We start from the raw sequence: 25996 nt of genomic DNA, 5'->3' as shown, positions 1-25996 counted from the left end.
ACAAGGCAAGCAAACAATAAAAATAGGTTGACGGCTTTTCTTTATTGTTGTTGTTGTAGTTTATCATGGTGTTTTATATTACCTTGACCAAAAACGGACTGGAGAATGGAAACATAGGCAAGACGATCGTTGTTGTAATGATCAATGGCGTCGTCGTCGTCATCGTCGTCGTCGCCAAGTTGTATTCGATAAGGTGTAGGGGCTGTTGGTTGATATAATACAACAATGGAGCAATGCGAAGGGTCCATGATCAACTGATTCTTTTCTTTTTCTGGTTCTTTTCGTCGGCGGCCTCGCTCGCTCTCTCTTCTCTCATGCAAATATATACAACACACACACAAAACTTTCTGTTGTTGTTTTTTTTCTTTCTTTCTTTAGAATGGAGTTTTTATGTGTGTGTTATATAGTTTGGGGTTGTTTGGAAGGAAAGAGTGTGAAAGGGGTGAGAGAGAGAGAGAGAGAGAGAAAAGTGGTAGAGCCTGAACTGCACAGCAGACGGTTTGCTAGAAACGATAGGTTATAAATTCCACTTTTTGGTGATGGAGAAGAGAAGAGAGGATTAATGAAAAAGTTAAGTGATGTTAAAGAGGAGAATGGAATCTGGATTAAAAAAAAAAAAAAAAGGAGGAGGAGGAGGCGGTGGTGGTGGTGAAATGGAGAGAGAAATGACCACACACGCACACACACAGACAGACAGTAAGAGAGAGAGAGAGAGAGAGCCGAGCTTGTGTGTCTGTTTGAAAGGAGTTTGTAATGCGTTCGACAAAAGCAGCAGCAGTAACAAGACTACAAACTGAGGAGAGAGACAGAGAGAGAGAGAGACAGAGAGAAGAAGAAGAAGAAGAAGAAGAAGGGCCACCCAACAACTCCACAGCACTTTTTTACTTTAGACGATTGGAGGTATGTAGCACCAAGAAAAAAAGGGAGCGATTCTTATTGGCCGGGACTAAGGTTTACTGATGTGTAGCGTGTGGGTTTAAAGGGGGGGGGAATGGCTCTGATCCCAACCACGTGGGAGAGGTTCTTTCTTTCTGTTGTTGAGAGAGAGAGAAAGCTATTCTTTATTCCTTTACAATGATGCGATGCTTCTTTGATCGACGCTATCTTTCTGCAGCAGCAGCAGTGGACTGACATTGGGTTGAGGACTCTGTTCTACTTTTTGTGTTTCCTCCAACCAGCCACGGATGGGATCGGGAGAAGAGGAGACGATGCGCACCGTGGAAAATGCATCCGCCACGCGTTCCACGCTACTATCCACTTGATCCGAGGACAACAGCGGCGTGGCACGATGCGGTGTCAAACCAAATGCCTCGGGTGATGTTTCAAATGCAGTATAATAGGTCGTTGTGGTCGGGGACACGTCCACAAACAGCGTCTGTGTGCCTACGGATCGTGCAGCAGATTGTTTTTGACGATGGCTCATGTCGTCCAACGCTGAGGCCAACCGTTCATTCTATACAATAGACATCTGTAGGATGAGTGGGTCACATATATATATCTATCGAGAGTAGTAGTAGTAGTAATATTGGTTATCACAAAGTACCTCCTGTTCCAACCAGTTCGTATGGAACAGCCTTAATTTGAGATCAAAGTTTTCCTTTTTCAGATCCGCAATCATCTAACATTACACTTTTTGGTGTCACTTGGCTTTGCTCGCACGTCCCCCTTGGTCCCCATCTTTTCTTTACGATAGATGCCACAGGGAGAGGTGAGGGGTCTCTCTCCTTGACTTGGAAATACTCTCCTTCTCTCTCTCCTCTCTCCTTTTGATCACTTTACCTTTTGGAGCTCTTTAAAGGGTGCTGTTTTGTTGTTATGCCCACCTACACTTGGTGTTTGTTGATAGTCATAGCTGCTGTTGCTGCTGCTGCTGCTGCTTCTTGTGGTGTTGATTGGAGGAGGTACAGAGTACGTTGCTGGTTTGGTCAACCCCGGCGGTCGACCCAAACTGGTGGGCCGAAAGAATCGCCGCCCAGAAGACGAGCCTGACGACGACACCGACAATAAATCATTGTGATAATCGTACGATATTGACATTCTCTCTCTCTCACTCTCTCACTCTCACTTTCACTTTAATGATCAAAGGTAGGTGTATGTGTTCGCAGAACAGGAAAAAAAAGAAAGAGGAAGTTTAATAAAAATGGGCAAATAACGGAAAAAAAACCCCCACCTGTATCCCACATTCTCTGCTATCTGCTTTTTTGTTTGTTTACAAAAAAAAGACACCATGGTGCTATATAACGCGTGATAAGAGAAAGAGCGTGTGTGCTCAGTTGGACTTTTTTTTTTTTTTAGGCCGCGTCCTTTTCTTTCTCAATGACCACCTCACAAAAGAAAAGATTGTTTGAAGAGATATGCGAGCATATTCAAAAGCCCACTATTCAAAAGAGACCACACCTCGATTCAATCTATTTCAAATGTCCTGAATGTCGTGCGCGTCCTTTGACTCCCTGCAACACCGGTGTGTGTTGTCCAAACTGCAATCTCACCATCACGCTGGATTGTGCCGATCTCACATGCAATGCTGTTGATAGAATGATGCGAATGGTTCGATCGCAACACAGGTAAGAAAAAGAGTGAGAGAAAGAGAGGATTCATGCTCTGTTATGGCATAAATTTTATTAATTCCCTTTGCTGCGGGATTTTCGAATGTAGTGGTTGCTTCCCTGTTACTGGAATTGAAGCATCGAGCAGCAGCAGCAGTAGTAATAAAGCTGCATCTTTAGTATTGCCTGATGGACAAGTCTATCTTTCCTGGACGTGTCCAGGATGCAATCAGTTGGAGATCCTTTTGTAACATAAGGTATTGTTATCAAAGGAAAACCATGACATGTCCTCTTCTTTTATTGTTTTATTCAAACACACAACAAAACAGTAATAAAAAAAAATAACAGGAGAAAGAGAGAGAGAGAGAGAGAGAGAGAAGGTGTTGGAAAAAGTGGGTGCGTAGTAAAGAAGAAAGTTTGGGCGGGGGTGGTGGTGGGGGAGTGGCACATTGGGATGAAGAAGATGTATATATGAAGAAGAAGAAGAAGAAGAAGAAAAGAAGAGTCTACCATCTTGGTCCACTTTGTTGTGAATGATGATGACCCACGCTCACACCAACGCTGCCAGAGGCTGAGCCATTGAAACTTTCGCTCATGACACCGTCGTTGGCCGGATTGAAGGTGAAGCCTGCAAATTGTTCCTGCATCGTCCGCGAGATCTGCGATTCATCCACCAACGACTCGAGCGGTTCTTCTGACGTAAACTCTTCGTCAAAGTTGGATGTGTCGTATGCGCTCTCCACCGACGGTTTGAATGGCGGCTGCATCTTCTTTTGTAAGAGCTTGCGCCAGTCAATGCTGGCGAAAAACGGATGGTTCTTGATATCTTCCGGTCCTTTGTTGCCCAATCGTTCGCCGGGATTACGTGTAAGCAACTAAATCAACACACACACACACCACTTGTTAATAGAAAAGCTTTCCCCCCCCCCCAAAAATTTACAACATTACTTTTTTAACTTACGCCTCGCAAAAGATCCTTGGCCTCAGACGACATGTCGTCGGGGAAACGCAGCTCGTCCTGAAGAATCTTTCTGTACATTTCATTTGTATTCTCGTCGTAGAATGGTGGCAAACCAGTCATCATTTCATAGAGCAAGACACCCAGTGTCCACCTAGTTTACCACACATCGTCAGTTGACACCCTCCAAAATGATGGCTTCTCTTTTTTTCTCTTGAATCATAACGTTACCAGTCGACGACCTTTGAATAGCCTTGGCCTAGCAGCAGCTCAGGTGCAAGGTATTCAGGCGTACCACAAAAAGTATTCGTCCGCTCGTTCTCGGTCATGTTGAGTTTGCACAAACCGAAATCACACAGGGCAATATGACCGTTGTAATCGATCAAGATGTTTTCAGGCTTCAAGTCACTAAAAAAAACATAAATAGTTTTTTTTTTTTAAATACACAAAAGTGCTAATTATAGCAACACGCCATTGGCAACCCCAAAATAAAAACACGAGAGAGAGAGAGAGAGAAACCCTTACCGATAAATCACATTGAAACCATGAAGACACTCTAACGCACTCAGCAATTCAGCGGTATAAAATCGCGACCGTTCTTCACTAAACTTGCCCTCAACTTGAAGATGATGGAACAATTCGCCACCGTTGATGAACGCCAACACCAAGTACAGCTTGTCAGGGCTCTGGAAAGCGAATTTGAGAGGCACAATGAACGGGTTGCTGACCTTGGCCAGCACCGTCTTTTCGGCCATCGTATGTGTCACTTCAGACCGCGAAATGATTCTTGACTTGCGCAAGACTTTCATGGCGTATATACGGTTGGTATCTTTCTTGCGCACAACATAGACTTTGCCGAAACTGCCTTTGCCTACCACGCGGAGCAAGTCGAATGAATCGAACGCAATGGGTTGGCTTTGCTGGAAAATAGATAGATACACATACACACACACAGTCGCACGATTTACTTGGTCAGTTCAGAGGAGTCGACTGGACCCCCACACACACAGTGTTGGGATTAGAGAGCCACCACTACCACTTTATTTGATGCTGTCTCCTTTCTTTCCGACCCATCCATCCTTTCGATCCCGCTCGGTTCGCGAATATAACCCGCCCCCCTTTCGCCTAATTTACCTGCTGCGGCTTATAGCAAAGCTGGACATGCATGACACCGGTGCCTCCGGTGATATTCAGGCTTTGGTCCTCAACCCTGTTGGTGTCAAAATTGGGCTGGATCTTGGCAGCACCGAGGAAATAATCGTTCGTGTTCCGCGCTGCCGAGCCTTGCGATCTGGGTGGTTGGCGTAAATAGATCGATATCGACACTTCTGAAGAACGTGACACATCACTGGTTGTTGTTGTAGTTGTTGTTATTTTATAGAAAATTAATAGGGGTTAATATAATGGGATAATTAAGGGTAGATAGCCCCACACGAAAAATAAAAAAAAACAAATATATATATACAGTAGGTTAAGGGGTTGTTGTTGTTGTATGAGTGTATGTAATTGGATCATATACACATACGTACAACAACAACAACAACATCACCCCTCCCCTTTCAACCCAACCATGGATCGTTTGTCCAAGGGAAGCAAAACACTTACAAGTGCGCTCGATAATGATAGATGGGATTTGCCGTGTCGCCAGCCAGGGCATCCACTAGGATTTCATTTTTATCAAACTCCAAAACAACATAGGGCAACCACCAATTCTGCTTGCGAGTTAATGAATCACGATTGCTGCGGGATGCGGGTGTGAGTGCTTGGTGAGGAACCGAAGGGAGGGTGACGCCCGGCGGCAACGAGATGCCCCGGGCATCACATACTCGTATAAGTAAGACACCTGATTTGGGTTCAGGATGGTGTGATGATGATACAGATGGTGCTGCTGCAGTGGATGTCGACGATGCAGACGTAAAGGATGTAGGAGCGGTCGAAGGCGCTAATTGTGTTGAAGAAGAAGAAGAAGAGGTGGTGGAGGAGTTTTGGTCCTTGCTTTCTATATGAGTTAAAGAGTTGAAAGAAAGAGATGATTAGCTTGCTTTTTTTGAATTGGATGGCACACCAGCTCAAGGGAAATGGAGTAAAGGGTACATGAATCGTAAAAAAAAAAAAAGTTTTATATAAAAAAAAAGCAGTTCCAATGGAATGAAGAAGTTCTCTTTACTTTTTGAGCCAGGCAACTTCCAGGAATTCATGTTTGTTTTTTTAGTAAAAAGAAAGAAGAGAAAGAGAGAAAGAGAGAAGAAGAGTGAGGCCCCGCAACGACTTTACAGCAAGCTTGACGGGGACGAAACTGTAAAAATTGCCATGCTAGGTAAAGCGCAAGAGGTCCTAATTTATATCTATTATCCGCCAATCAATTGAACTCGCAAAAAGAAAAAGGGGGAGAAAGTGATATGCTCTCCAATAAGTGGTGCGCATTAGGCATATCTTTGAACCGAAACTTACCTCCTTTCTTTTTGTTTTCCATGACGAATGGTCCTTTTGCCTGTAGTAGGGCTTGGGGGGGTGCGGAGGTTGGGATCATGTGTGTTTCTCGATGAAAAAAACACTGCAAACGCATCATATGGGTCATTGAACATTTCGTTGCAAGTGCCATGGATAGTTTTTGGTTTGCCACTAGAAGACTACTACTACTACTACTACTACTACTACCATTAACATGCCATGGCAACGATAAAGTTTTCTGTCACTATCGAAAAGATGTCGTAACCTGTGTGTTCTTGACATTCTACTACTTGCTGTATGGGCCGCGAGGTTATTTATAATGACAAGTTTTTGCCAAGCAAAAATCACATGCTGCTATCTATAAATCAGGACCTTTTTATAAGGCCCAGTTTTTCCAATCAAAATAAATGACAGTGAGTTGGGTGAGTTGGGCTTATGAGAACAAGAGGTCATATCATTGAGATGGAAGGGTCACCTACATAAAAAGGACATGTTTCTGTATTCAACGATACATGGAGGCATATATAAATATAGAGTGATCTGGTTGGTCTAGTATGTCGTAGCAATCTCCCCCCCGACTTTGGTTATTTGCATTGTAATTCAGTCAGTGGGCAGCAGCAGCAGCAGTAGTGGTAGTTTGTGTGTGTGTTTCTCTCTTCTCTTTTCCCTCAATTTAATACGCTTATTTGCTTTACCAATACTACAATAATATGGATATCAAACTCGCCACTCGTCTTGGAGCTCTTGCCGACAACACATTACCTACAATATATGAACGCAATCGATTAAAACAACTAAAGTAATTGGGGATTGATGAAGAAGAAGAAAGAAGCAACGTGCTTCTTGCCTTTTACAAACCCTTCAAAGGAAATGCCAAGGATTATTAACTTTCCACATTCCACAATGATTATTAGATTAAACTACGATAAATATGAAACGACCATTCAGAAGAATTTAACCCAACTTCGAGATGGACTGAAATCGCTAGAACAGCAGTTGGCAGAAGAAGAAGAATCAGGCGTAGCGTAAATATATATTAAACGGGACCCCCCCCACCTTTGTTATTTTATAACTAACGATTCTATATTGCAACTTTTAGAGATACTAAAACGCACGAAGATAAATTGATCCTACTACAAGTAAAAGTGGATAAGCTGGAAGCATTGTTAGGAAATAGTGATGATGAGAGAGCCAGGTAAAAAGCCTTGAAAAATAGCGTGTGGGCATGTTTGTAATGACAAGGCGTTAACATCATATGGATCATTAGAGATATTTTGCTAGGTAATAAGAGAGGCAAATCCGTAAGGTTTAATCCTGCGCAAGAAGTGGATCCAAGTGATCTTGAAAATGGACAGATCCTGCAACTTCAGCAGCGGATCATTGATGGTATGTATTTGACTTTGATGGTGCTGGTTCCAATGGCGGTGGTAGTAGTAGTAATGATGATGATGATGCAATTTTATAAAAGTAAACAACACCATGTGACTCACTCACAAACACGCACAGATCAAGACAACAACCTTGATGATTTATCTGACGCCATTCGACGACAGCGTGAACTTGGACTGATGATTGGCGACGAACTGGAAACACATGTTCAGCTTATTGATGAAACGGAAGAAATGGTAGACCGGACAGATCAACGGTTAAAGCGGGCTAAAAAGAAGCTTGATTATGTTGGACGCAAGGTCAAAGACAACAGTAAGTTCTTTCTTTCTAGTTATATAATGGAATATGTTATCTCTAAACCTTTTTTTTTTGTCTAGGATCGATATGCATTGTAATCGTCCTAATTTTTATCTTTTTCGTACTGCTTGCACTTTTTCGTTAATTGCTTTTTTTTTTCTTATCCCACCTTTTTCCCTCCATCCAACACTGTTTTTACCCCATTCAAAGCTGCTTCCCATATCGATGTCCTTCTCCTCCTTCGTATCCGCATCATCGAATTACCATTGCTCATTGTACCCGAATATTCCTTTAACTCAAGAAGTGTATAGAGCCTCTTCTTATATTACTAATCTGAAATCATAAATGGGTGACATGGTATCGTAGTGTATGGGGGGCAGTAACCCTTTAGGCTACCCTTACCAGAAGTACTACTAAGCTATGTAGTCGTAATAACCTTTATTGTGGTGTTTTCCCATAAAAATTTATTCTAGTATCCGTTAGTAGCAGGCAAAGTAAACATACAGTTTGACTTGTCAAACAGATCAAAGTATCACAGCAAGTGTACACTTGTGTGGGTATTATCGGAAAGTAAATCTCCATAGAATGGCTTCTTGGATTCGGGAAGCACACTCTATAAAGATACACCCGATCGGATAATGGTTGTCTCCAGAGCCCAATTTATCCCGGTCTTGACATTTGCAATCAAGTGCTTACTTTTCCAAGTAGTACAATTGGTACTGAGGATGAGGCAAGAACCAAAAATGTTGTCAAACATATGTAACCATCCCCTCCTACCCTCATTCTACTATGATTTCATCGCTGCTCCACAAACAAAGGAGAAAGAGGGAGTGTGTGTATGTGTGTGTATGTATATTCAAGCACAAAGCCCGTAAAACTGAAATAAAAACAAAAACAAAATAAAACAAGCAATAATGGAATAACAGGAAATGAACAAAGGAAGGATGAGGGAGGAACACAGAAAGAATCTAATCACGATACTCGGAGGAGGAGTCACGACCATCAGTCGACTGTTGCAACAAAGGCGCACGTTCATGCTCGGCCTGGCGTGCCAACTCTTCGTCAGATGCGAAAGGATAACGAATCACGCCGTTAAAGTAAAAGGTGCCTAAGACCATGACGGCAAAACCAATCACCTGGATCCATGAGAACTGTTCCCAGCCAAGATACAAGGACACCATCCAGATAAACAGCGTTCTTTTGAAAAAAAAAAAAGGAGTTTGGGTGAGTATAGATACATATACATGTCTTGTAAATACCACCTTACCTGCACGTATCAATGGTACTTCTTGCTGTCGCCGAAATACGACGCGTGATAGCCAATCCAAACCAGTTGAAAAAGGCAATGGAGAATGCAATAGCAATACCGGTTTGCCAAACGCCGGGGACATCAAAAAAGTCATGGAAGCCCTTTTCTATATCAAACGCCTCGTGACGATCCCCAAAGAACACGTGCAGGAACGGCAACGCACCCAGGACCGACACAAGACCAAACGAGCCTTCTAATCCGACCGCCTTGACCGGCGTGACGTGATACCGATGCAAAATCTTCTCTTCAATCACAAATTGGGATGCAGTGAACAGTTGGGCGCCAAGGACAAGAACGACGCCGACAAGAGACATGACATCGAATGGCGGGTCTTCTTGGCTGTTGTTTGTCGTGTCGGACGGTTTGTTTTGTGGAAAGATCAAGGAGGAAAGGCCAACAATGGCAACGCCGCTCACGACCATGCCTAGGGCGACCCATTCAAAGAGACGCAGTCGGCGGTTGAGGAAAAAGTAACTGAAAATACCAGTAAAGATGACAACTGATCCACGGAGCATTTGGTATACGCTGGCAGAGGTAAATAGCAGACCCACATTCATGATCTAGTGGGGTTCATTGGATGGTAAGCTTCCCCAACGCCTCTCTCAACCAGACCCACGTATGCCTCCTCCTCCTCTTTTACCGTGGTAGCGGTCATATCGCAAAGCGTGGGTATCCAAAAGAGGAGCGCCTTGGTGCCCTTGAGAGGCTCGCGATGCTGTTGCTTGTCTACTTGATGATCCACATCATCGACCAGTCTTGCAGCATCCAATTGGTTTGCTGCAGAGGGTGGAACGGCAGCCATGGCCTGACGTCGACGTTCAAAGACTTGATATAAATGGACAAGCATCACAGCCGTTTCACCTACAAACATGTTGAGGCTGATCTTGGAAAGAAGGGGGTGTGTTGGTATAACCGTCATCATCAATTCCCATAAGACCAAGTGAAAGCGAGGGCTCAAAAGGATTCCTACTTTTTGTGATAAAAAAAAGTTTTGCTTACGTCTGCCATACAGGCTGTTCAAAGTAGCGTCGTTTGGACGGATCAGGATCATTACAAAACTCGACACATTGCATGTCTTGGTATTTGTTCAGGATGGTGTTGCATACACCTATTTCCAGAGAAAAAAAAAAGAATCACCATGATCTTTGCATGTCAGGAAAAAAGAGAAATGATTTCGTCTAGACTTTTGCTTTTTCTTTTTCTTTTACCAGACACAAGCATGCCAATGACCAACATTAGTGTGGTCGTTGCATGCGATGACATTGAAGGCATATTTTTCTCTCAAAAAAAAAAATAAAAGTAAGGAGGAGGAGGAAAGAAAGGGGGATGGTAGAGAGAGAGAGAAGGGAAGGGGATCGAGGTGATAGATATGTGAGAGAGATAAATGCTCTCCCTTACGAAAAAGGCAATTTGCTCCTGCAAATGATATGGGATTTCATGTATGCATCGCACATACGTCGTGTACGGACAGCAAGTATGACGACATTTCACCAGACTGGTAATTCATTTCTGCGGGTCATGTGGCAAGCATGCTATCGCATCGTATAATGTGCTGTTATTGACAAAGTAAAATAAAAAAGGTAGTGCAATGTATTTAAGAGAAAAGTAGAGATGGGCGAAACAAACGATACAGAGAACAGGATAAGTGGGGGGGTGTGAGTGATAGGTAATATACAAGAAGCGAAGAAATGCGAATTATAGGTTAGTGAGCGGGTTGTGGACTAGAGGACCCAAAAAAGTACTATGTGCTATTGTGTCATCGGCGTGGATGAATGATGACGATGATGATGTGTGTATATATGTGTGTGTGTGTGTGTGTGTGTGACAAGAGGGGTGTGTGTGAACAGGGTGGTTGCGGGTGTAGGAGGGGGAATAAATGCTAATTTTCTTAATATATATTCTTTTCTGGCTTATCGCGAACGCTTGGGTTCAGGCGCATTCGACATGGATGCTCGTCGCTTGTTGCTATGCGACTGCTGTGTCTGTTGTTGTTGTTGTTGCTGTGTTACTGGTTCGACCTGCTCGTCGTCAACGTCTGGGATCTCGGGCATGAGGAGAGAGCCGTCTCCGGGGTATTTGTAGACGGGTGGCAGAATGGCTCCTGAACTGATGATATCGGATGTGTGCGCATGTGAGCTCAATTCAGGCGATGATTGAGTGGAAGAGGGTGGGTTGTCATACTAAACAAGATATATACAAGTTAAGACACGAGTAATCTCATAAAGGAAAGAAGGCGACCTGGCTGCTTACCTTGTCTAATGCAGGAGTATCGGTTGTGCTAAGAATCATCTGGATGAATTCGGCCATGCTCTTTTCAAATGTTTCGAGAGGATAGCGTTGAGCCAGCTTTTCAAAATGTGTCTTCAAGTCGTCGCCTTCAACGAGCAAGAACTAGACAAGGAAAAAATTTAGATGGAGGGGAAATCATTGAGTCATTCCGAAATTGGCCGTTCTGCGTGAGAGAGACAAGAGTCCCTCCTCTATTTGGACATAAAGAGAGTGAGAGCGAGCTTACTTCTTTTTCGCGTTCCCGAACTTGTGTTTTGAAGAGGTACATTGTTCTCGTTTTGGGAAACAGCAAATGATGATCGGCGGCGCGGACACCCCATTCGTCATTATCCTGCTGCTGCTGCTCCTCGTCGTCATTCTCGTCCTCGTCATCGGCATCTTCCGGCTCGTCTTCGTCCTCCACATCGCCGTATGAAAATATTTCAAAAATCGACTCCAGCCCGGCTTGACCGTCGCACATGTAGCATTCGATCGCTGCCTGGCTCAACAGACTCAAAAACAGATCGTACCAGCGTGGAGGCATGCCACCACCCATCACGCGTTGCCCTGCAAATATCATGGGTCGCGTCTCCTCCTCTTGGTGGCTCTCGTCGCCGTCGCTTCCACTCGTCGTTTCCAATGTGCGTCGCAGCATATCGGCACTGGTCTTGAGGAACACTGGGATCGCTTCGATCAGTCCAGCCGGTGGGATGGTTTTCGATGGCGATGAGGATGCGTTTGATGAAGATGGATTTGTTGGTGTTGTTGTTGATGTTTGTGTAGCGATTGTCGTGCTGCTGCTGTTAGTCGTAATAGCGCAGCCATAGCAGTTCTGACGACGGTGGCGTCGACAATAAGAAGGCAGGATGGCTTTGGAGAACAGTTGTTGTCGCTTGCGCGTGATGAAATCGTCCAAGTTTTCCTTGTTGGCATCATCATCGACGTTGTCATCGGCAGCCTCAGCACCATCGACATCAGCGTTTTCCATCACCATGGCCATCAGTTGTGCTTCGTGGCGGCGTCGACGGGCAGAATTGTGGGCAATCACGTGCTGTCCCGTAGAGGTTGCATCAAACCGCCCAAAAACGAGGTTCGTCAGTTGACACAGATGCAGCCGTTGTTCGAAATCATCATCCCTGATAAACGACGGTCCTTTGATCTGCGAGCCCGCTGACAGGATGCCTATTGTTTGTTCATTGTGTAAGTCTCAGTTTTTTTTTTCTGGCTGTGTCCCTCCTTATACACGTATATATATAGATAGAAGCCCCACTCTGTCTCCCTTTGCCCTCACAACACCTCCTCTTCCTCCTATATCCCCGCGTGTTCTTGAAAGAGAAAAGAGAAAGTTATTTACCAGCAACAATGGCTTCGACGGCATGCTTGTCCTGTTCCGCCTTTGAGGCAGTCTCCATCCACCGTTTCTTGCGTGCTTCAAGCGAGTCCGTGTTGCCACTGTCCGGCAGCGGTGTCGCCAGCTCCATCAGCTCAACGTGCGCCTGCTTGAGACGCGACTGGATGGACAAGTAGAGTAGGTAGTCGAGGATTATTTTGTTTGTTGACGGCGTGGACGTCTGTGGAGCCCGCTGGCTCAAGGGAGCGAAAATGTACTTTAAGCTTCGTCGTTTGCTGTCATCGGGAGGAGAATGCAAGAGTGTACGAGTTGGTGAAGTGGGTGCAGACGCAGAGATTGCACGGTCTGGAAAGTATGGGAGTTCTGGTTGCATCATGGCCCAAGGCTTTGTTTCTTTTTTTTTTGTACTTTATACTCTTTTTACTTTGTAGAATGGGGTGGTAGAAAAAAAGTTGTTAAAAAAGAAGAAAGAAAAAGAAGCAGGTTCACAATAGCTGGGCACAAAGAACAAAAAGATCAACAGCAACAGCAGCAGCAGCAGCAGCAGCACAGCCGATAAAGAAGAAAAAAGCGTTCATCCTTTCCGTCCTTGATTCCGCCGGTCACAAGCTCAGGGTCGAGCCGTGTCTGCTTAATCAATAAGCGTTAGCCAATGAGAGCGCCGCGTTTTTACCATGTTTTCTATCATCCGGGACATTCGGAAGGATCAATTAATTGCCGTTTGGCTGCTCTCTCTCTTTCTCTCCTCCTCCCCTTCCCCCCCACCGCCGCCCTCGGTCTCCTTTGAGCAACAACGACGAGACTATAAGCGAGGGGCGTTGTAATATGCTACGTCAAGCTTATCTTGGTGCCACGCACAAATACAATGAAAAGCGTATCATCATCTGTCTAAAAAACACTGCTTCATGCAGGCTTGTCTGTGTACGTAAGCCGGTGGACGGACGGGGAAAAAAAAAAGTAGAGTGGTTTTTCCCGGCTTCCCAGATAAAATATATCAGTGAGGGGTCAGCATATACCTCACAAGGGGAGGGGAGAGAGAGCCTTAGAGACGACAAAAACAGTCCAACGGGGTCTGTAACGTAGTTGGGTGGGTGGGTGGAAAAAAGGTGAGCGCGCCCGAATCGGATTGGATCTTGGTGGATTGGCACCAATCATTTGGGCAAGGGCGGGGGAGTGGGTGCACTCGGGTTGTAACGTGAGCATATGAAAAATACAGAACAAAACAACAACGCCTTTTCATCCCATTCCATTCGGATGCATCCTGCTTACATTGTGTCACTTGAGCCCCAGCGCATGTCAACCAGGCACACGATCATTCATTGTTAGGTGCCCTCTTTCATGCTGTGTCTCCCTAAAGGAAAAGAAAAAGCTTGTTTGGCTATTTCACAGGTCTTTCCTTTTGTTGCAACTGCTGAGTTGGAAATGCTCTGTCCAACCGGCTCATATTTATTCATATACCGTCTGATTATATATATACACATTCCACCCACAGGCGTGTATGCTTTTGATGGTCGTCAATAAGCTTTACCGGTGCCTTGTTACGGAAAGATTGCATGTCCATCTGTTTGTTGTGAGGGTCTAGCAACCGTCGCTATCCTACCAAGATCAATCGCCCCCACTGTTTTGTTGATGGCCATCATTTGCTGTCATAGCAACGCAATAGAGATGGATTTTTGTAAACGTGGGAGCCATGGCTCTCTCCTCTCAGGCGGTGGTGTTACAGAGAACTGATATCCTATCAAAAGAACAACGCGAGGATAATAGTCAAGTATATATGGCTATGCATATATAGATGGATATTCCTTTTTCGGTCATGATGCGGCACCCATTGCACAATAAAACAGTGGTGCTTACTTTGGGAACGATGATGACTCAAACTAGAAAATACGTTAAGTTAACGTATTAATAAGCCATGGGAAGAGCAAATGCTTGCTTCTTTGTGTCCAACGCTGCACTACCACATTATCTTTCTTTTTCAACGAAAACAGACGGGACGATTGAACCAATGACGTGTGGGTGGGGGTGGGGGTGGAGAATGACTACTATATAATGACAGCAGCTGTTGCGTATCAAGTCTATCGCTTCGATGACATTTTTGTCTGATGTGGAGTGCGTGTAACGTTTGTCGTACAAGCCATTTTATCCGGCCATGCTTCGATCGCTCGGGCCGATTAGGTTACTCTTCCCGACGAATCGCATTTTTATTTTACCACTCGCGCGCACATGTTTAACCTATCGCGATTTTTTATTTCTAGATGACTTTTAGGTGTACTATCGCTGTTGTTGTTGTTGCTGATGGTGCTATGTTGCATGCGCCCCCGCGTAGTAGTAATGTACCAAAGAGAAAAGGAAGAAGGAGGAACGACCATGTGGTAAAGTCCAGCCAATCCAAAATCAAGATAGTAAACACGTTGTTGTTGAAGAAACGCGTGGAAGTGTAGCCTCTGTATTATTAATTCAATGAGAGGAGGAGACAATCGTAACCACCACTTTCACTCTCCCTCTCCCTTCCTCCCTGTTTGACCCGCCATGATAAGGTAAAGCCCAGGGGTAAGAAATTGTTGACTTGCTTCCGAATGCCCGGTAGTCTTTAAAGCGTCGGAGCACCAAAGATTGGTACATCACTGATACGCATCTATCATGATTTACTTCTTCACTCCGGCTCCGATCTTTTATGTATTCTGCAAAAGTGTTTTGCCGTTACCTTGAGCGTTTAATGAACTGTCAACTAGATGTACTACAGAAAGCTCTTATTCTTCTTCTTCTAGTCAAGCCAGCAACAGACTTAGGAGTACTATGGGTATCCCAATGAAAGCTACTGACATTCTGTTGCTGATCTCAGTTTATAAATGTTCTTGTTTTAGGGTGCTTCCGCTTTTTGAGTTACAAATTATGGGTTGATATCTGAAGCCAAAGTACCAGTAAATCGGTCACTCGGTTATTGTCGTGTGGTTGTATAAGGCAATAGCAGCAGCAAAACCATTAGCTTCTCTGGGTGGTAGTGATAGTGCCACCTATACTTCTATATAGGATCAAGGATCTGATGATAGCGATACATACAATATTTCATACATCGCCATAAATGGTGAGCGGTGCGCATATGGCAATTTTTTGTTCTATCAAGACATGTATGATGTTGCCTGATTAATGCATGTCGTGGGAGTGGGTCTACTGCTTAGAGTTGTTTCCCCCTACGTCCAAAGTGGTGGATTAACATGTTGAATCCTTCTTCACCATCCTAACCCTAACATAACGTTGTGAAAACATCATCCTCCTATGTATCATACTAGCTGACGTTCTCCGTTCAATGTTGCTACTTTGAGCATACTTATCCATCAGATAAAGTAAGCACTCGCTCACCATGCACTAAGTCACATTTGATCATCAAAAGACAATATTGATAAAAGTCACAATAGCATTGTTCTTTCAAAAAAAAACGATGATGGTGTACGGTCCAAGGAACTTGTAGTTTTTGAATATACAGCAAAAGTACGTATAAGCAGCATAGCTTTTCCGAGCATATACATACGTTATCAGCTCGACGAAATATACTATTCCTATTTGTAGTTGCACAGAGAAGAAAAATAATAGACAGTGGCGCCGCATCTCCATACATCTTCCTAATACAGCAGGATTTCTTATTAAATTCATGATGCTGTTCGACATGATATGACATGATTGATAGGGTGGTGATGTAGATAGGAAAAAAGGGCAGAAACAAATCCTTTTCTTTATTAGGGTGTCAGATAGATAATGTGGTGGGTGAAGATAATGGTATAGCAAGTGAACCGATCGCAAAAACAGAATATACTATGTCTAAAGTGGCTCTCATTCCTATTTACTCTTTTATTGAATTGACTCTCGTGAGTTATGATTAGACGCGCGCCCTACTTCTATATACGTGCAAACCTGTACAATTTCCTGTTCGTATATATGTGAAAGCAGCACTGCTAATAGCACTATGTAATGACCAAATACGGCCAAAGAGTGCAAAAAGAACCTGGTAATTGTATCTTTTTTCTTCTTTGTTACAATGATCTTTCGGTGGCATCTTTGGATGTTATGATGACCATATACGTTTGACAATTAAACAGGCTATAATATTCTTGGTATACGCTATATGCCTCGGTTGAACCTTTGTTAAATTCAGCAGCAATCTCCTAAAAGACCGTCCTCATAGTATATATAAGCTTGGTGTCGTGTAGATTTATGTAACAAGACTCTGGAAGGACAGCAAGTAGCCGTTAGCCACGATGGTCAATTTTTTTCTCTTTGTAATGATGTATATAACGTAATCATTAACCATCACTAGTTGTTTCTTGTGCATCGTATTTGTCAGTATTTCATTATGTAGACATTGACCATCAAGATGCAAATGATACCTCGACTCCAGCTCTTTTTGGATTGTCATTACTAATCGCTATCCAGAAGGCAAACAGTATGCGCGAAGTAATCTTTGAAGCAAAACGGAACCAAATTCTAAATACTCGCGTTTCTATCTTTATGGAAAATTTGGTAAAAAAAAATATGCAGCAGCTATTACTTTTTGATGGGCTCTACGACGTAGTCCCAACGCAATTGCTATCTCCTTCGTTATTGAATCTAAATGTACAGGGCATGTAAAAATGATTGCTCCCTGGCAACGTGCTTAATTCCTGCAGTCCGATACGGTCGGCTCAGTTTTCAAACAGCGAGCAAGGCAAGAAAAAACAGTTGACCAGTTGACGAAAAACATTGTGTTTTGAACTTTAGCACATGGACATGTTGGTGTGGACTCCACCAGCCCTGGACCTATTTCTTGATAGTTCCATGAAGTCGCGGCGACTACTTTTCAGCCCAGATACCAATTGATCACATACTATAGAAGAAGTTTACCGGTACCTTTCGCACTTGTGCCAAAAGGCTTGACAGTGCCTGGACCGTTATATTTGCTATAAAACTATTTCTTTCAATCCTAGCCATCCATGATCATTGATGTAATTTAATAACTTTGTATTTTGTATTTAGATGATAAGCAAGGTCTCCATAGAGTCTACATTGATGTTCATCGCCGAGACGATTAAAAACGCGCTTTTCTCCACATGGACCAGTAAAAGTCTTACGGAGCACATGTAAGATATTGTAAGAGAAGAAGAAAAAGGAGGAGTGATTTGTATGCTGCTAAACATGTCATTGCTTTTCATACTGGTCCTCATCGCTGACTATGATAACGCGTATCTCCTTCAAAAGGCGCTTTATACACCGAGTAAGAAGTAGTACCATATCAATTTACGATCGAGAGTCTTCGACTTATTGCTCAGATCATCAAGTCATCATGTAATAGCGTATTCTAGTTTCTCTCTATTTGACGCTCGTATTGTCATTGATGTCAGCAAAGTCGAATAGGACCTGGCATTATTCGAGGTCGTCAAAGGGATGTGGGGAAGCTGATACGCGAAGGAAAAGACGACTTTGATCACATTCTGAATCACTAGGCCAGCGGCAACCGAGGAGAAGTCTCCACTTCAATTTTCAAATATGATAGCAGGTAGACAATAGACGACATTAAGCGGCAGATTACTCTTACTTTGGAGATATCTACAGTACTGACTGGGCGTAACGAGTTAAATTTCAGGTGTTAACTGCAGCGTCAGTTTTTACATTTTTTCTTGTTGCTGACGGCTTCTATATCATTAAACCTTGGCATCAATTTGGTATCCATATGTTAGCAGATTTACTGTCTAATTTCCACTCAGCACCATAAGGTGTTACTCACAACTAGGGTAAGTACTGTATGGATTCGAAATGAAAGGATGAAGAAGAGGAGGAAGGAGGAAAAAATTGTGGCGGGTATGATATATACGGTTCAGCAATACTTAAAACCAAAAACAAATATGGTCTAGCCACACTACGCAATAATGTAACGATGACTTTATATTATACTGTGTACTCTTCGAGTCTTGTTCCCAGCAACCATTTCTTACAATCTTGCATTTCTTTGCGCTTTGCAAGTCGTTGCTGGTTTTCTCCTTGTCATAAAACAAGATTTTGAGTTTAAGAATACAGATGGCGGCAGCTTTCGTGAAATTTTCCTCCTCAATGTAGCGATATTATTGCATACTTTGTCTACTTTGTGAAGTGACATCATGTTGCTGCAAGGTACCCTCTTTCGTTTTGTACTCGGAAACTAAGGTTCGTGCACAGAAGGAATATAAAAATACGAATATCTGCAGTTGGTTATTTATATTGTGTATTCCGAGCTTACATCATGACTGTAAAGATAATTCTTGTACACCGTTGTTTTTTAACTCATTGTAACGGTGCATACCGTTACGACGATATCCAACCTGCATGGTTGACGATCGACAACGCATGGTTCAGACGATAGGATGACTTGCGGTCAACCGCATGGTTGAATATGGAGTAATAGGCGTGGATATTCTAGATAGAAGTTATGATGTAGATCAATACTTAGACGATAGCTAGCCCCCTATTACTCGACGTATATATAAAGACGGGATCCTGAGTTATATGGATCCCCATCGTTTTATCCTTTGATATATCCGAGTCTCACCTTATTCATTGATCCACACTGTCCACCCATTCACGTTCCCGATTGTAAGTATCTGGGCCGACACTGTTACACTCATGGCAAACAGCATAGGGTGATATAGAAAATCAAGGAGTTATAGATAAATCTTACTTCAATTAAAGAGATGTTCGCACTTATTGCTTTTGACGAGGGTTGTGACATGCTGAAAGCTCTACTAGAATTCATGCAAAGGGAAGTGCTTACACACACACTGCTGTACACTCACAAACCGAGCAGAAACCACATCATCGCAAGGTTCGTTAACAAAGTTTGCCGCATGTGCATTAACCCTTTTCTAATATATTTAGCCTCGATCGAGAAAAACAAAAAACAGTGTTCTGGCCATTATATGCTTGAACTCGTTCGATACCCTCCGCTCTCGCCACCGATCGTCATGACGATTTATATATTTGATATTTAATAAGTTTAATGTTATTTATTCCTGTGCTCCCTCAGCCTAATATTTTCTGTAGTACACATATCATATGGACGGGTCAAAGACAACCCAGGTATCCGGAACTTTATATATTTTCGCTGTACAGTCGCGCAGGCAGTTCGCCATAAAGTAAAATAGCTTAATTATGTCTTTTTAAACCTTGTGTAACCCAAGGTTTTAGTGAACATGTAAAGGTGTCCACCATCCTTATTGGCCATTGTCGTAGCAGCAGCAGGGTGTTTTAATCTACATCCTCATGTCTCTCCGTTGCATCACCGGGGCGTATATACATTATTGAACTGAAACGAATAACTCATCGCTGGAAAGAAGGACACATGAAAATCACGACAGAACAATGAAAGATTTATGCATCTGTATGACGCTTTGAAAGCTTCTGCGATGTGTTTTGACATTAATCATCCAAAACGATATCCAAGCATATCCATGCAAAACTCGTGATGAGTGATATACGACTACCGGCATAACATTCAAGTCCTATTGTAGATGATAGAGTGAAAGAATTACATCTGTATGACGCTTTGAAAGCTTCCGCGATGTGTCTTGACATTAATCATTCAAAACGATAACCAGGCAAAACTCATGATGATTGATATACGACTACCGGCATAGCATTCAAGTCATATGGTGGGTGGTAGAGTAAGTGTTATTGTGACAAATAGCTACAAGAACACAACAATGATGTAATCACGGACCTACGAGTCTGTTGAGGAGGCTGTGCTTAGCAGGTTACGGCTTCGGAATGTTTGCTTATTATTTTTAACTCGGGCTGCGTACACGTCTGAACCAAGGAAACAGGTGGGTATGACTGCTACTACTACACGATACAGCCCAAGAGAACATAGAGCGAATAAGAAGTCGTATTGAAAGCGTACATACACAAAAGAAGGCAGTAGTGAAGAGGCTATGGAAGGAAAGCGTTTAATCAGCAGGAGAAAGGGCAATGCATGGGTTTGCTGCTGTTTGGAGAATGGTGATTGTGTGTATGTGAATACAGACCCAAAAAAAAGAGCGGACAGGAGATGGAGCGTTTTCATCAATCAAAGCTGTGACATGCACTTCAGTGCCTCTGTCACATTATAAAAATCAATCAAAGCTGTGCGTCTTCCCTCAATCTTCTCATCTCTCTTTCCTTCATCTTCCACTTTCAACCCTTGTTTTACTCTACTACTACCTCTTGATCTCAATACCCAAACAGTGCTTTAAGCAACACATTACGCACACTTGTACCCAATATCTCTTTGTCTATAACTTCTTGTAAAAATACCAGCACAAAAAATGTGGAAATATCTCCTTGGCAAGGTTTTCGTGACCACCGGCGGCAAGGCTCAGAACCAACAGCAAGCGACTAGTGATAGTGATACGACAACGATGGCGACAGCGGTCGAAACACGACCTAGTCAACCTAGTGGTCTGATGTCGCTGCTCGGCATCTTTGGCACCATGAAGCGACAAATTTTCGGCCCCTGCTATGATCCGTACCAGCGGGACCAGGTAGCACAAAAAAAACAAGAACAAGAAGAAGCGCGTGACGAGCGACCAACCAAAGGATGTTGGTCTCTTACCTCATTGATCGTGAACAATATCTCCACCATGGCCTATGAGCTCTTTTGGAACACAACATCAGCACAACCGCCAGTAGCGGTAACAAGTTTCAACGAAAAACAGCAACAGCATCACCATTCGCGACGTCACTCACTCTTCCGTGGCCGGGATATTGACTTTACACATTTCAAGACATCGTCCGCTTGGGAAAACAGAATGCAAGAGGCCGAACGGTTGATTCGTGGTATTTGTTTGCAAAACCAACAACAGCAACGAGACAGTATAAACGATCCCTCAGCATGGGCTGTAAATGCAGCCCTAGCCTATCAACTTGCGCTCGAAGAAGACGATAACAAATGGGGCCTGGTGAACAAGGAGGATCTCGAAGTCTGCTTCTTGGTATGTATTTGACTTTTTTTTTTTCAGAATATATCACATCTTCCAATGGCAAGTCTTCTCTCTCTCATACACAAACTGTGTTGTTTTGTTGCTTTTATAATAACATCAAAGGCACTCACGCCACCTCCGAAACCCAAACGCACTTACGTTACCATCCCAGAAGCATCTACACCACCAGGTGTACCTCACAATTACCAGCATCCACGCAATCATCCCCATCTTTTTCATGACGCAGTAGTACTATCATAGCAGTACTAAGATAGGAAACCTTACCCTTTCTCTTCTCTTCTTTGTTAAATCCCATCTTCTTTGCATATATTTTTACAGTAAAACTTTATTAATCAGTTCTCCACACGTCCACATCTGCACATACACACACCCACACATCCAGAAACGGCAGAAAATCTATCAATCAATCAAAGAAACAAAAAAACTAACACTACTGGAATTGTACTTAGCTTTATTATTTTCTTTACATACAACATCAATCAGCAAGATCAACATATTAGTATTCAGAATCTGTTATTTCATATCAGCTACATTTTTCTTAAGTTTAAAGCATATGATATTGTGTTGTAACGAGGAGAAAGCTGTGTGTGTGTGTGTGTGTAATGAGTGCACTATGTGCCACTCGTAGTAGTAGACGGATCGGCCTACTTGTCTCTGTTAGCTGAGTGTCTGTCTAGTAAGCAACAGGTCAACAGCTCGGTTGTGTTAGAAGGCAGTTGCAGTACATACCGAAAAACTCGAGTCCGAGGTGCTGTACTATCCTCGTATATTCCTTTGGATGCCGCATCTCTTGATTAAGGGCATTGTGACTTTAAAACGTCAGAGCTGTCAATCTTGCTTCAAGTCTACAGAATTTATTAATAAAGCTACGACGCGTTGTAGGTACGGCAGAGTGAATCGGACCAATGTCTTGTGCAGCTTGATGCTAGTTGCATATGCAGTTGTTTTTATATTATAGCAACGAGCTATGCCTGTACGAACAGCTCTTGCATTGGGAAAAAAAAGTGTTGCTGTCAACAATGAAAGTATTACCCACCAGCTGCCTAAATTCCTGCAATGCCAATATCCTAAACATATGACCCACCGCAGTGGTTTATACAAGCACGTCGTGGATCAAAAACGACGACAGCGCAATCAGCAAACTCTCGCCACATGTCACCATCATAAACGTGGTAAGATGTATTTGCGACACGTCTGCGATCACGCATGATTCGATTGAGCTCTGAAGACGAACTTATTTAAGTTTGGAAGCTAGCGAAGTGAGGCAGGTGGATGTAGCTGTGGGTTTTCTTCCAGGAACAAGTCAAATTCATCACACTGCACTTTCTTGTAAATCCTTTCTGTGTCCTTTGGCTTTCTTTTTTTTTTATAAGCGAAGATTTATTTAATAAAAGAAGTACTGTAGTGTATAACTTGATAGTTGTAATCATCGTAATTGCTTGCTTTACTTGGATTTGCTCACTAATTCTTTACATGTTCGTTGAAGGACCATGTCAATCAACTTGTGAAACACATCATGGAAAGAGAAAAAGTTAACGAAGTGCTGTAACTAGCCGACAAATTGGGGTAGTGCACTGATGATGGTTTCGGATGAACGGGTGCTATGGAGAACGCGATACGTGGTACATTCCGGGCCGCGACAATCGTCGTCTCTTCCATACAAGCGCCTGGAAGACACATTGTCAAATCAATTGAAGTCTATACACAACAGCGATGCTGATGACGAAGGAGCGGACGGACAAAGACGCAAACGCTGGCCGACGCTAATGACGACAAACAGCAGAGAATAATTATTAATAAGCTCAAAAGCGATCGTCGTTAATAACAACTAGCAACTCCCGGTTCAATGAAAAAAGAGCGTTATTTAGCACACCGTTTGTAGCAACAACGACCGGTCGACCCGCCCTTACAATTCTCGCGCGAATATAACGCTCAACTTTCACAATAGTCTTTAACTAAAGCATTTTGTATGTACACGTATACCTCCTTAAAAAAACAATACTAAACTTATAGCACATGTATATTTGGATTGTTATCCTAGTAAAAATAAGCTTATCTGACTAGCTAGTACACATGATTATTGCTATCATTGTGAATTTCTGACTATTTTATTGCAATTATTGTATACTTCAAACTTGTTTCAGATGAAAATAGCAAAGTCAACATACTTCTAGCCATCAAGTGCAATTAAGCTTACGCTAAATTATTTAACATATTATCATCAAGCAAAGGAAAGAAAAGTCTAGGACGTTCCGGTCAGCAAGAGTTTCCTTGAAACTTTTAGAATACACATCAATGTGAAAAAAAAGAGAGCGTATAAAGCATATAAGTTCATGTGCGTCAATATATGTGCATATTTGGTCAACTTCATACGTTCTACAACACAATAAGCCAGTAGTGTTTTATGTGCAGATTGTGCAGATATATTTTGTGCCACATACAGCCCACCCCGCATTTTCTTTTGGTATACAATGGTAGCGCCAGCTCTTCTATTGTTGATTGTGCCACTCACTTCGTTGATAGGATGTCCTAAATTACCTTTTAACCGACGTGCAAGCACGACACATAGTACACTAGGTACATATCATTGGAATTTTTTACGATGAAAGAGATAAAGATTTGCCCCTTAGCGAAAAAATGTTCAAGATAGCTATATCCTGGGCGAAAAGGAAAAGAATGACTGTGTCACCATCAGCTACAACAATTGGTACAAAAATCGGAAAGGGCGCGGCAATACTTTGTCTCTCTTTCCTCTATTTTTTTCTATAACTTTATTTTCGAAGCGAAACAAAAAAAAATGAGCAAGAAGCCTACTGTTGCTGTGATCGGCACGGGGTAAAATTAAAAGAACAGTGGTCATATCGGGTATTCTCGAGATAATACTGATGCAATCTTCCGCTTGTTAACCAGTTTCACCGGTATCTGCGCTGCTATCAAAGTCAAGCAAGAACTCGGTGTCGACGCACAGCTTTTCGAGATGTCCAAAGACGTCGGTGGCACCTGGGAAGCAAACACGTAAATATGAGGGTGCTCGTTTCTGCACGAAACGATTCTTTTTACTGGTTGAGTCAGTTTGATTAATATGGATGATCAATAGGTACCCTGGTCTCGAGTGCGATATTCCATCCCACGTATACTCGTTCAGTTTCGAGCCAAATCCAAGTACGCATCCAAAGTTAACACGATAAAGTTGAAAAACATAAATTAACTGTTAGTCCGCCTTGGTCAATGACACACTCAGGCTGGACAAAGCATTATAGTCCTCAAGCTGAGATCCAGAAATACTTGAAAAACATCACCAAAAAGTACGACTTGTACGACAAGATATCATTCGAAACCGAAATGATGCGTGCAGAGTGGAACGAGCAAGAAAACCACTGGCTGCTTGAATGGAGGAATACAAACAATCACCAGGAAACCGGATCCGGGCATTTTGATTTTGTGTAAATATAGCTACCCGCTGGATAGAAGGGCAAGGGGAAAGAAGAAAGAAAAGAACGCGTTCTTTTCTCTCAAGTAACACAGAGAAAGGCACGGAGCTAACTTAATCTATCATCTTAGATTTGCTGGTCTTGGACCGTTCAGAGTACCAAAATATCCCCAGGGTATTCCAATCGAAAACTTTGATGGGCCTGTTGTACATACAGCTCGTTGGAATCACAACATTGACTATACGAACAAACGCATAGCTATTATTGGTAGTGGAGCAACGTACGGATCAAACTCTAAACATTCTCCTGAAAGAAAAGGCGGTATATACACTTGCTTGTAACAAGATCTAGATACTCAACTTACTCGATTTGTATATAGAGCTGTCCAAGTGATTCCGGCACTGCGGAAAATGGCATCGCATCTTTACAGTTATCAGCGAACTCCTGCCTGGGTAACACCACGAAGTATGTATAGCAAAAGTTACTCTTGAATTGAAAAGGGAAAACTTGCCAGCCACCAGCTATGTGTAATTAATCCCTTTTATGCCTTTCATAAAAATCTCATATTATAGATCAATTCGCATATTCTCGTATCACGAAATTTCTGTTTCGCAATATTCCTTTCGTTATGTGGATATACCGCCTGTATATCTTTTTCAAGGTAATGTATATGCAATATCACTGCTGATGCTGATACTGTGCGGGATGATTGATATTACTGTCGGTTGCTTAATTTCATCACTGCTATAAACAGGTTGACTTGACATATATAAAAATTGGATACTACAATACATTATTTGGACGCTTTATCCGTCGACTCGCAGCAAAATCAATGGCCTCTCGACTCAAACGTGTTGGTCGACCTGACTTGATTCCAGCCTTGACTCCGGGTAAGTATTAAGGTGAGGATGGGGGAAGAGTGATATGTGTGTTGTCTACATGTGTCTTCCATGATGTGGAAAGAATCTCTACGGCCTTTGAATTGTGATAACTTATCAAAGATGTTTGTGCATATTGT

The 25996-nt window shown here is 42.8% G+C and overlaps 9 protein-coding genes across 9 annotated transcripts; 5 read left to right on the top strand and 4 right to left on the bottom strand.

Moving 5' to 3' along the window:
* Positions 1-978: 978 nt before the first annotated feature.
* BDB00DRAFT_855674 (uncharacterized protein) lies at positions 979-2051 on the bottom strand. Its single transcript, XM_053125740.1, has 3 exons — positions 1780-2051; positions 1544-1618; positions 979-1453 (listed from the first exon to the last, which is right to left on the bottom strand). Exons 1-3 carry the CDS (start codon positions 2035-2037, stop codon positions 1070-1072), a joined length of 717 nt encoding a protein of 238 aa, XP_052973443.1. The 5' UTR covers positions 2038-2051; the 3' UTR covers positions 979-1069.
* BDB00DRAFT_855668 (uncharacterized protein) lies at positions 2052-2988 on the top strand. The gene is made up of 3 exons (XM_053125739.1): positions 2052-2085; positions 2296-2564; positions 2656-2988. The coding sequence occupies exons 2-3, from the start codon at positions 2317-2319 to the stop codon at positions 2795-2797; spliced, it is 390 nt and encodes a 129-aa protein (XP_052973442.1). The 5' UTR covers positions 2052-2085; positions 2296-2316; the 3' UTR covers positions 2798-2988.
* BDB00DRAFT_855663 (kinase-like domain-containing protein) lies at positions 2936-5807 on the bottom strand. The gene is made up of 7 exons (XM_053125738.1): positions 5672-5807; positions 5110-5503; positions 4639-4852; positions 4030-4424; positions 3736-3912; positions 3508-3658; positions 2936-3421 (listed from the first exon to the last, which is right to left on the bottom strand). The coding sequence occupies exons 1-7, from the start codon at positions 5700-5702 to the stop codon at positions 3053-3055; spliced, it is 1731 nt and encodes a 576-aa protein (XP_052973441.1). The 5' UTR covers positions 5703-5807; the 3' UTR covers positions 2936-3052.
* Positions 5808-7406: 1599 nt separating this feature from the next.
* BDB00DRAFT_774968 (uncharacterized protein) lies at positions 7407-7786 on the top strand (the record flags this gene model as incomplete). The annotated part of the gene is made up of 2 exons (XM_053120190.1): positions 7407-7656; positions 7722-7786. 2 exons carry the CDS (start codon positions 7407-7409, stop codon positions 7784-7786), a joined length of 315 nt encoding a protein of 104 aa, XP_052973440.1.
* A 379-nt stretch (positions 7787-8165) lies between these two features.
* Positions 8166-10541, bottom strand: BDB00DRAFT_146403 (uncharacterized protein). The gene is made up of 5 exons (XM_053116241.1): positions 10159-10541; positions 9950-10058; positions 9591-9828; positions 8909-9510; positions 8166-8838 (listed from the first exon to the last, which is right to left on the bottom strand). The coding sequence occupies exons 1-5, from the start codon at positions 10220-10222 to the stop codon at positions 8610-8612; spliced, it is 1242 nt and encodes a 413-aa protein (XP_052973439.1). The 5' UTR covers positions 10223-10541; the 3' UTR covers positions 8166-8609.
* A 150-nt stretch (positions 10542-10691) lies between these two features.
* Positions 10692-11009, top strand: BDB00DRAFT_855632 (uncharacterized protein). The gene has a single exon (XM_053125737.1). It carries the CDS (start codon positions 10827-10829, stop codon positions 11001-11003), a length of 177 nt encoding a protein of 58 aa, XP_052973438.1. The 5' UTR covers positions 10692-10826; the 3' UTR covers positions 11004-11009.
* On the bottom strand, positions 10862-13169 carry BDB00DRAFT_855630 (uncharacterized protein). Its single transcript, XM_053125736.1, has 3 exons — positions 12573-13169; positions 11201-12400; positions 10862-11130 (listed from the first exon to the last, which is right to left on the bottom strand). The coding sequence occupies exons 1-2, from the start codon at positions 12943-12945 to the stop codon at positions 11328-11330; spliced, it is 1446 nt and encodes a 481-aa protein (XP_052973437.1). The 5' UTR covers positions 12946-13169; the 3' UTR covers positions 10862-11130; positions 11201-11327.
* Positions 13170-20872: 7703 nt separating this feature from the next.
* Positions 20873-21787, top strand: BDB00DRAFT_878849 (uncharacterized protein; the record flags this gene model as incomplete). The annotated part of the gene is made up of 2 exons (XM_053127788.1): positions 20873-21538; positions 21650-21787. The coding sequence occupies 2 exons, from the start codon at positions 20873-20875 to the stop codon at positions 21785-21787; spliced, it is 804 nt and encodes a 267-aa protein (XP_052973436.1).
* Positions 21788-24344: 2557 nt separating this feature from the next.
* Positions 24345-25879, top strand: BDB00DRAFT_878848 (uncharacterized protein; the record flags this gene model as incomplete). The annotated part of the gene is made up of 8 exons (XM_053127787.1): positions 24345-24382; positions 24458-24562; positions 24645-24709; positions 24789-24990; positions 25109-25258; positions 25358-25443; positions 25551-25639; positions 25733-25879. 8 exons carry the CDS (start codon positions 24345-24347, stop codon positions 25877-25879), a joined length of 882 nt encoding a protein of 293 aa, XP_052973435.1.
* Positions 25880-25996: the final 117 nt, after the last annotated feature.

The sequence above is a fragment of the Zychaea mexicana genome (genome assembly GCF_025766255.1).
Source record: "Zychaea mexicana strain RSA 1403 chromosome Unknown BDB00scaffold_150, whole genome shotgun sequence".
Taxonomy (NCBI): domain Eukaryota; kingdom Fungi; phylum Mucoromycota; class Mucoromycetes; order Mucorales; family Lichtheimiaceae; genus Zychaea; species Zychaea mexicana.
Note: the sequence above shows the minus strand (reverse complement) of the source record. Positions and strands in the feature narration are given on the sequence as shown.

Excerpts from the sequence above, each read along its gene's own strand:
- BDB00DRAFT_855632 (XM_053125737.1), top strand. The coding sequence starts at position 10,827 with ATGCTAATTTTCTTAATATATATTCTTTTCTGGCTTATCGCGAACGCT.
- BDB00DRAFT_855668 (XM_053125739.1), top strand. The coding sequence starts at position 2,317 with ATGACCACCTCACAAAAGAAAAGATTGTTTGAAGAGATATGCGAGCAT. Across the intron at positions 2,565-2,655 it reads ATGGTTCGATCGCAACACAG|TGGTTGCTTCCCTGTTACTG; the intron begins GTAAGAAAAAGA and ends TTTCGAATGTAG.
- BDB00DRAFT_855630 (XM_053125736.1), bottom strand. The coding sequence starts at position 12,945 with ATGATGCAACCAGAACTCCCATACTTTCCAGACCGTGCAATCTCTGCG. Across the intron at positions 12,401-12,572 it reads CGTCGAAGCCATTGTTGCTG|GCATCCTGTCAGCGGGCTCG; the intron begins GTAAATAACTTT and ends AACAAACAATAG.
- BDB00DRAFT_855674 (XM_053125740.1), bottom strand. The coding sequence starts at position 2,037 with ATGTCAATATCGTACGATTATCACAATGATTTATTGTCGGTGTCGTCG. Across the intron at positions 1,619-1,779 it reads CCTTTAAAGAGCTCCAAAAG|ATGATTGCGGATCTGAAAAA; the intron begins GTAAAGTGATCA and ends GTGTAATGTTAG. Across the intron at positions 1,454-1,543 it reads CGAACTGGTTGGAACAGGAG|AATGAACGGTTGGCCTCAGC; the intron begins GTACTTTGTGAT and ends TCTATTGTATAG.
- BDB00DRAFT_855663 (XM_053125738.1), bottom strand. The coding sequence starts at position 5,702 with ATGAATTCCTGGAAGTTGCCTGGCTCAAAAA. Across the intron at positions 4,425-4,638 it reads TTTGCTATAAGCCGCAGCAG|CAAAGCCAACCCATTGCGTT; the intron begins GTAAATTAGGCG and ends TCTATTTTCCAG. Across the intron at positions 3,913-4,029 it reads GGTTTCAATGTGATTTATCG|TGACTTGAAGCCTGAAAACA; the intron begins GTAAGGGTTTCT and ends TGTTTTTTTTAG.
- BDB00DRAFT_146403 (XM_053116241.1), bottom strand. The coding sequence starts at position 10,222 with ATGCCTTCAATGTCATCGCATGCAACGACCACACTAATGTTGGTCATT. Across the intron at positions 9,829-9,949 it reads GAACAGCCTGTATGGCAGAC|CCTCAACATGTTTGTAGGTG; the intron begins GTAAGCAAAACT and ends TTCCAAGATCAG. Across the intron at positions 9,511-9,590 it reads GCGATATGACCGCTACCACG|ATCATGAATGTGGGTCTGCT; the intron begins GTAAAAGAGGAG and ends GAACCCCACTAG.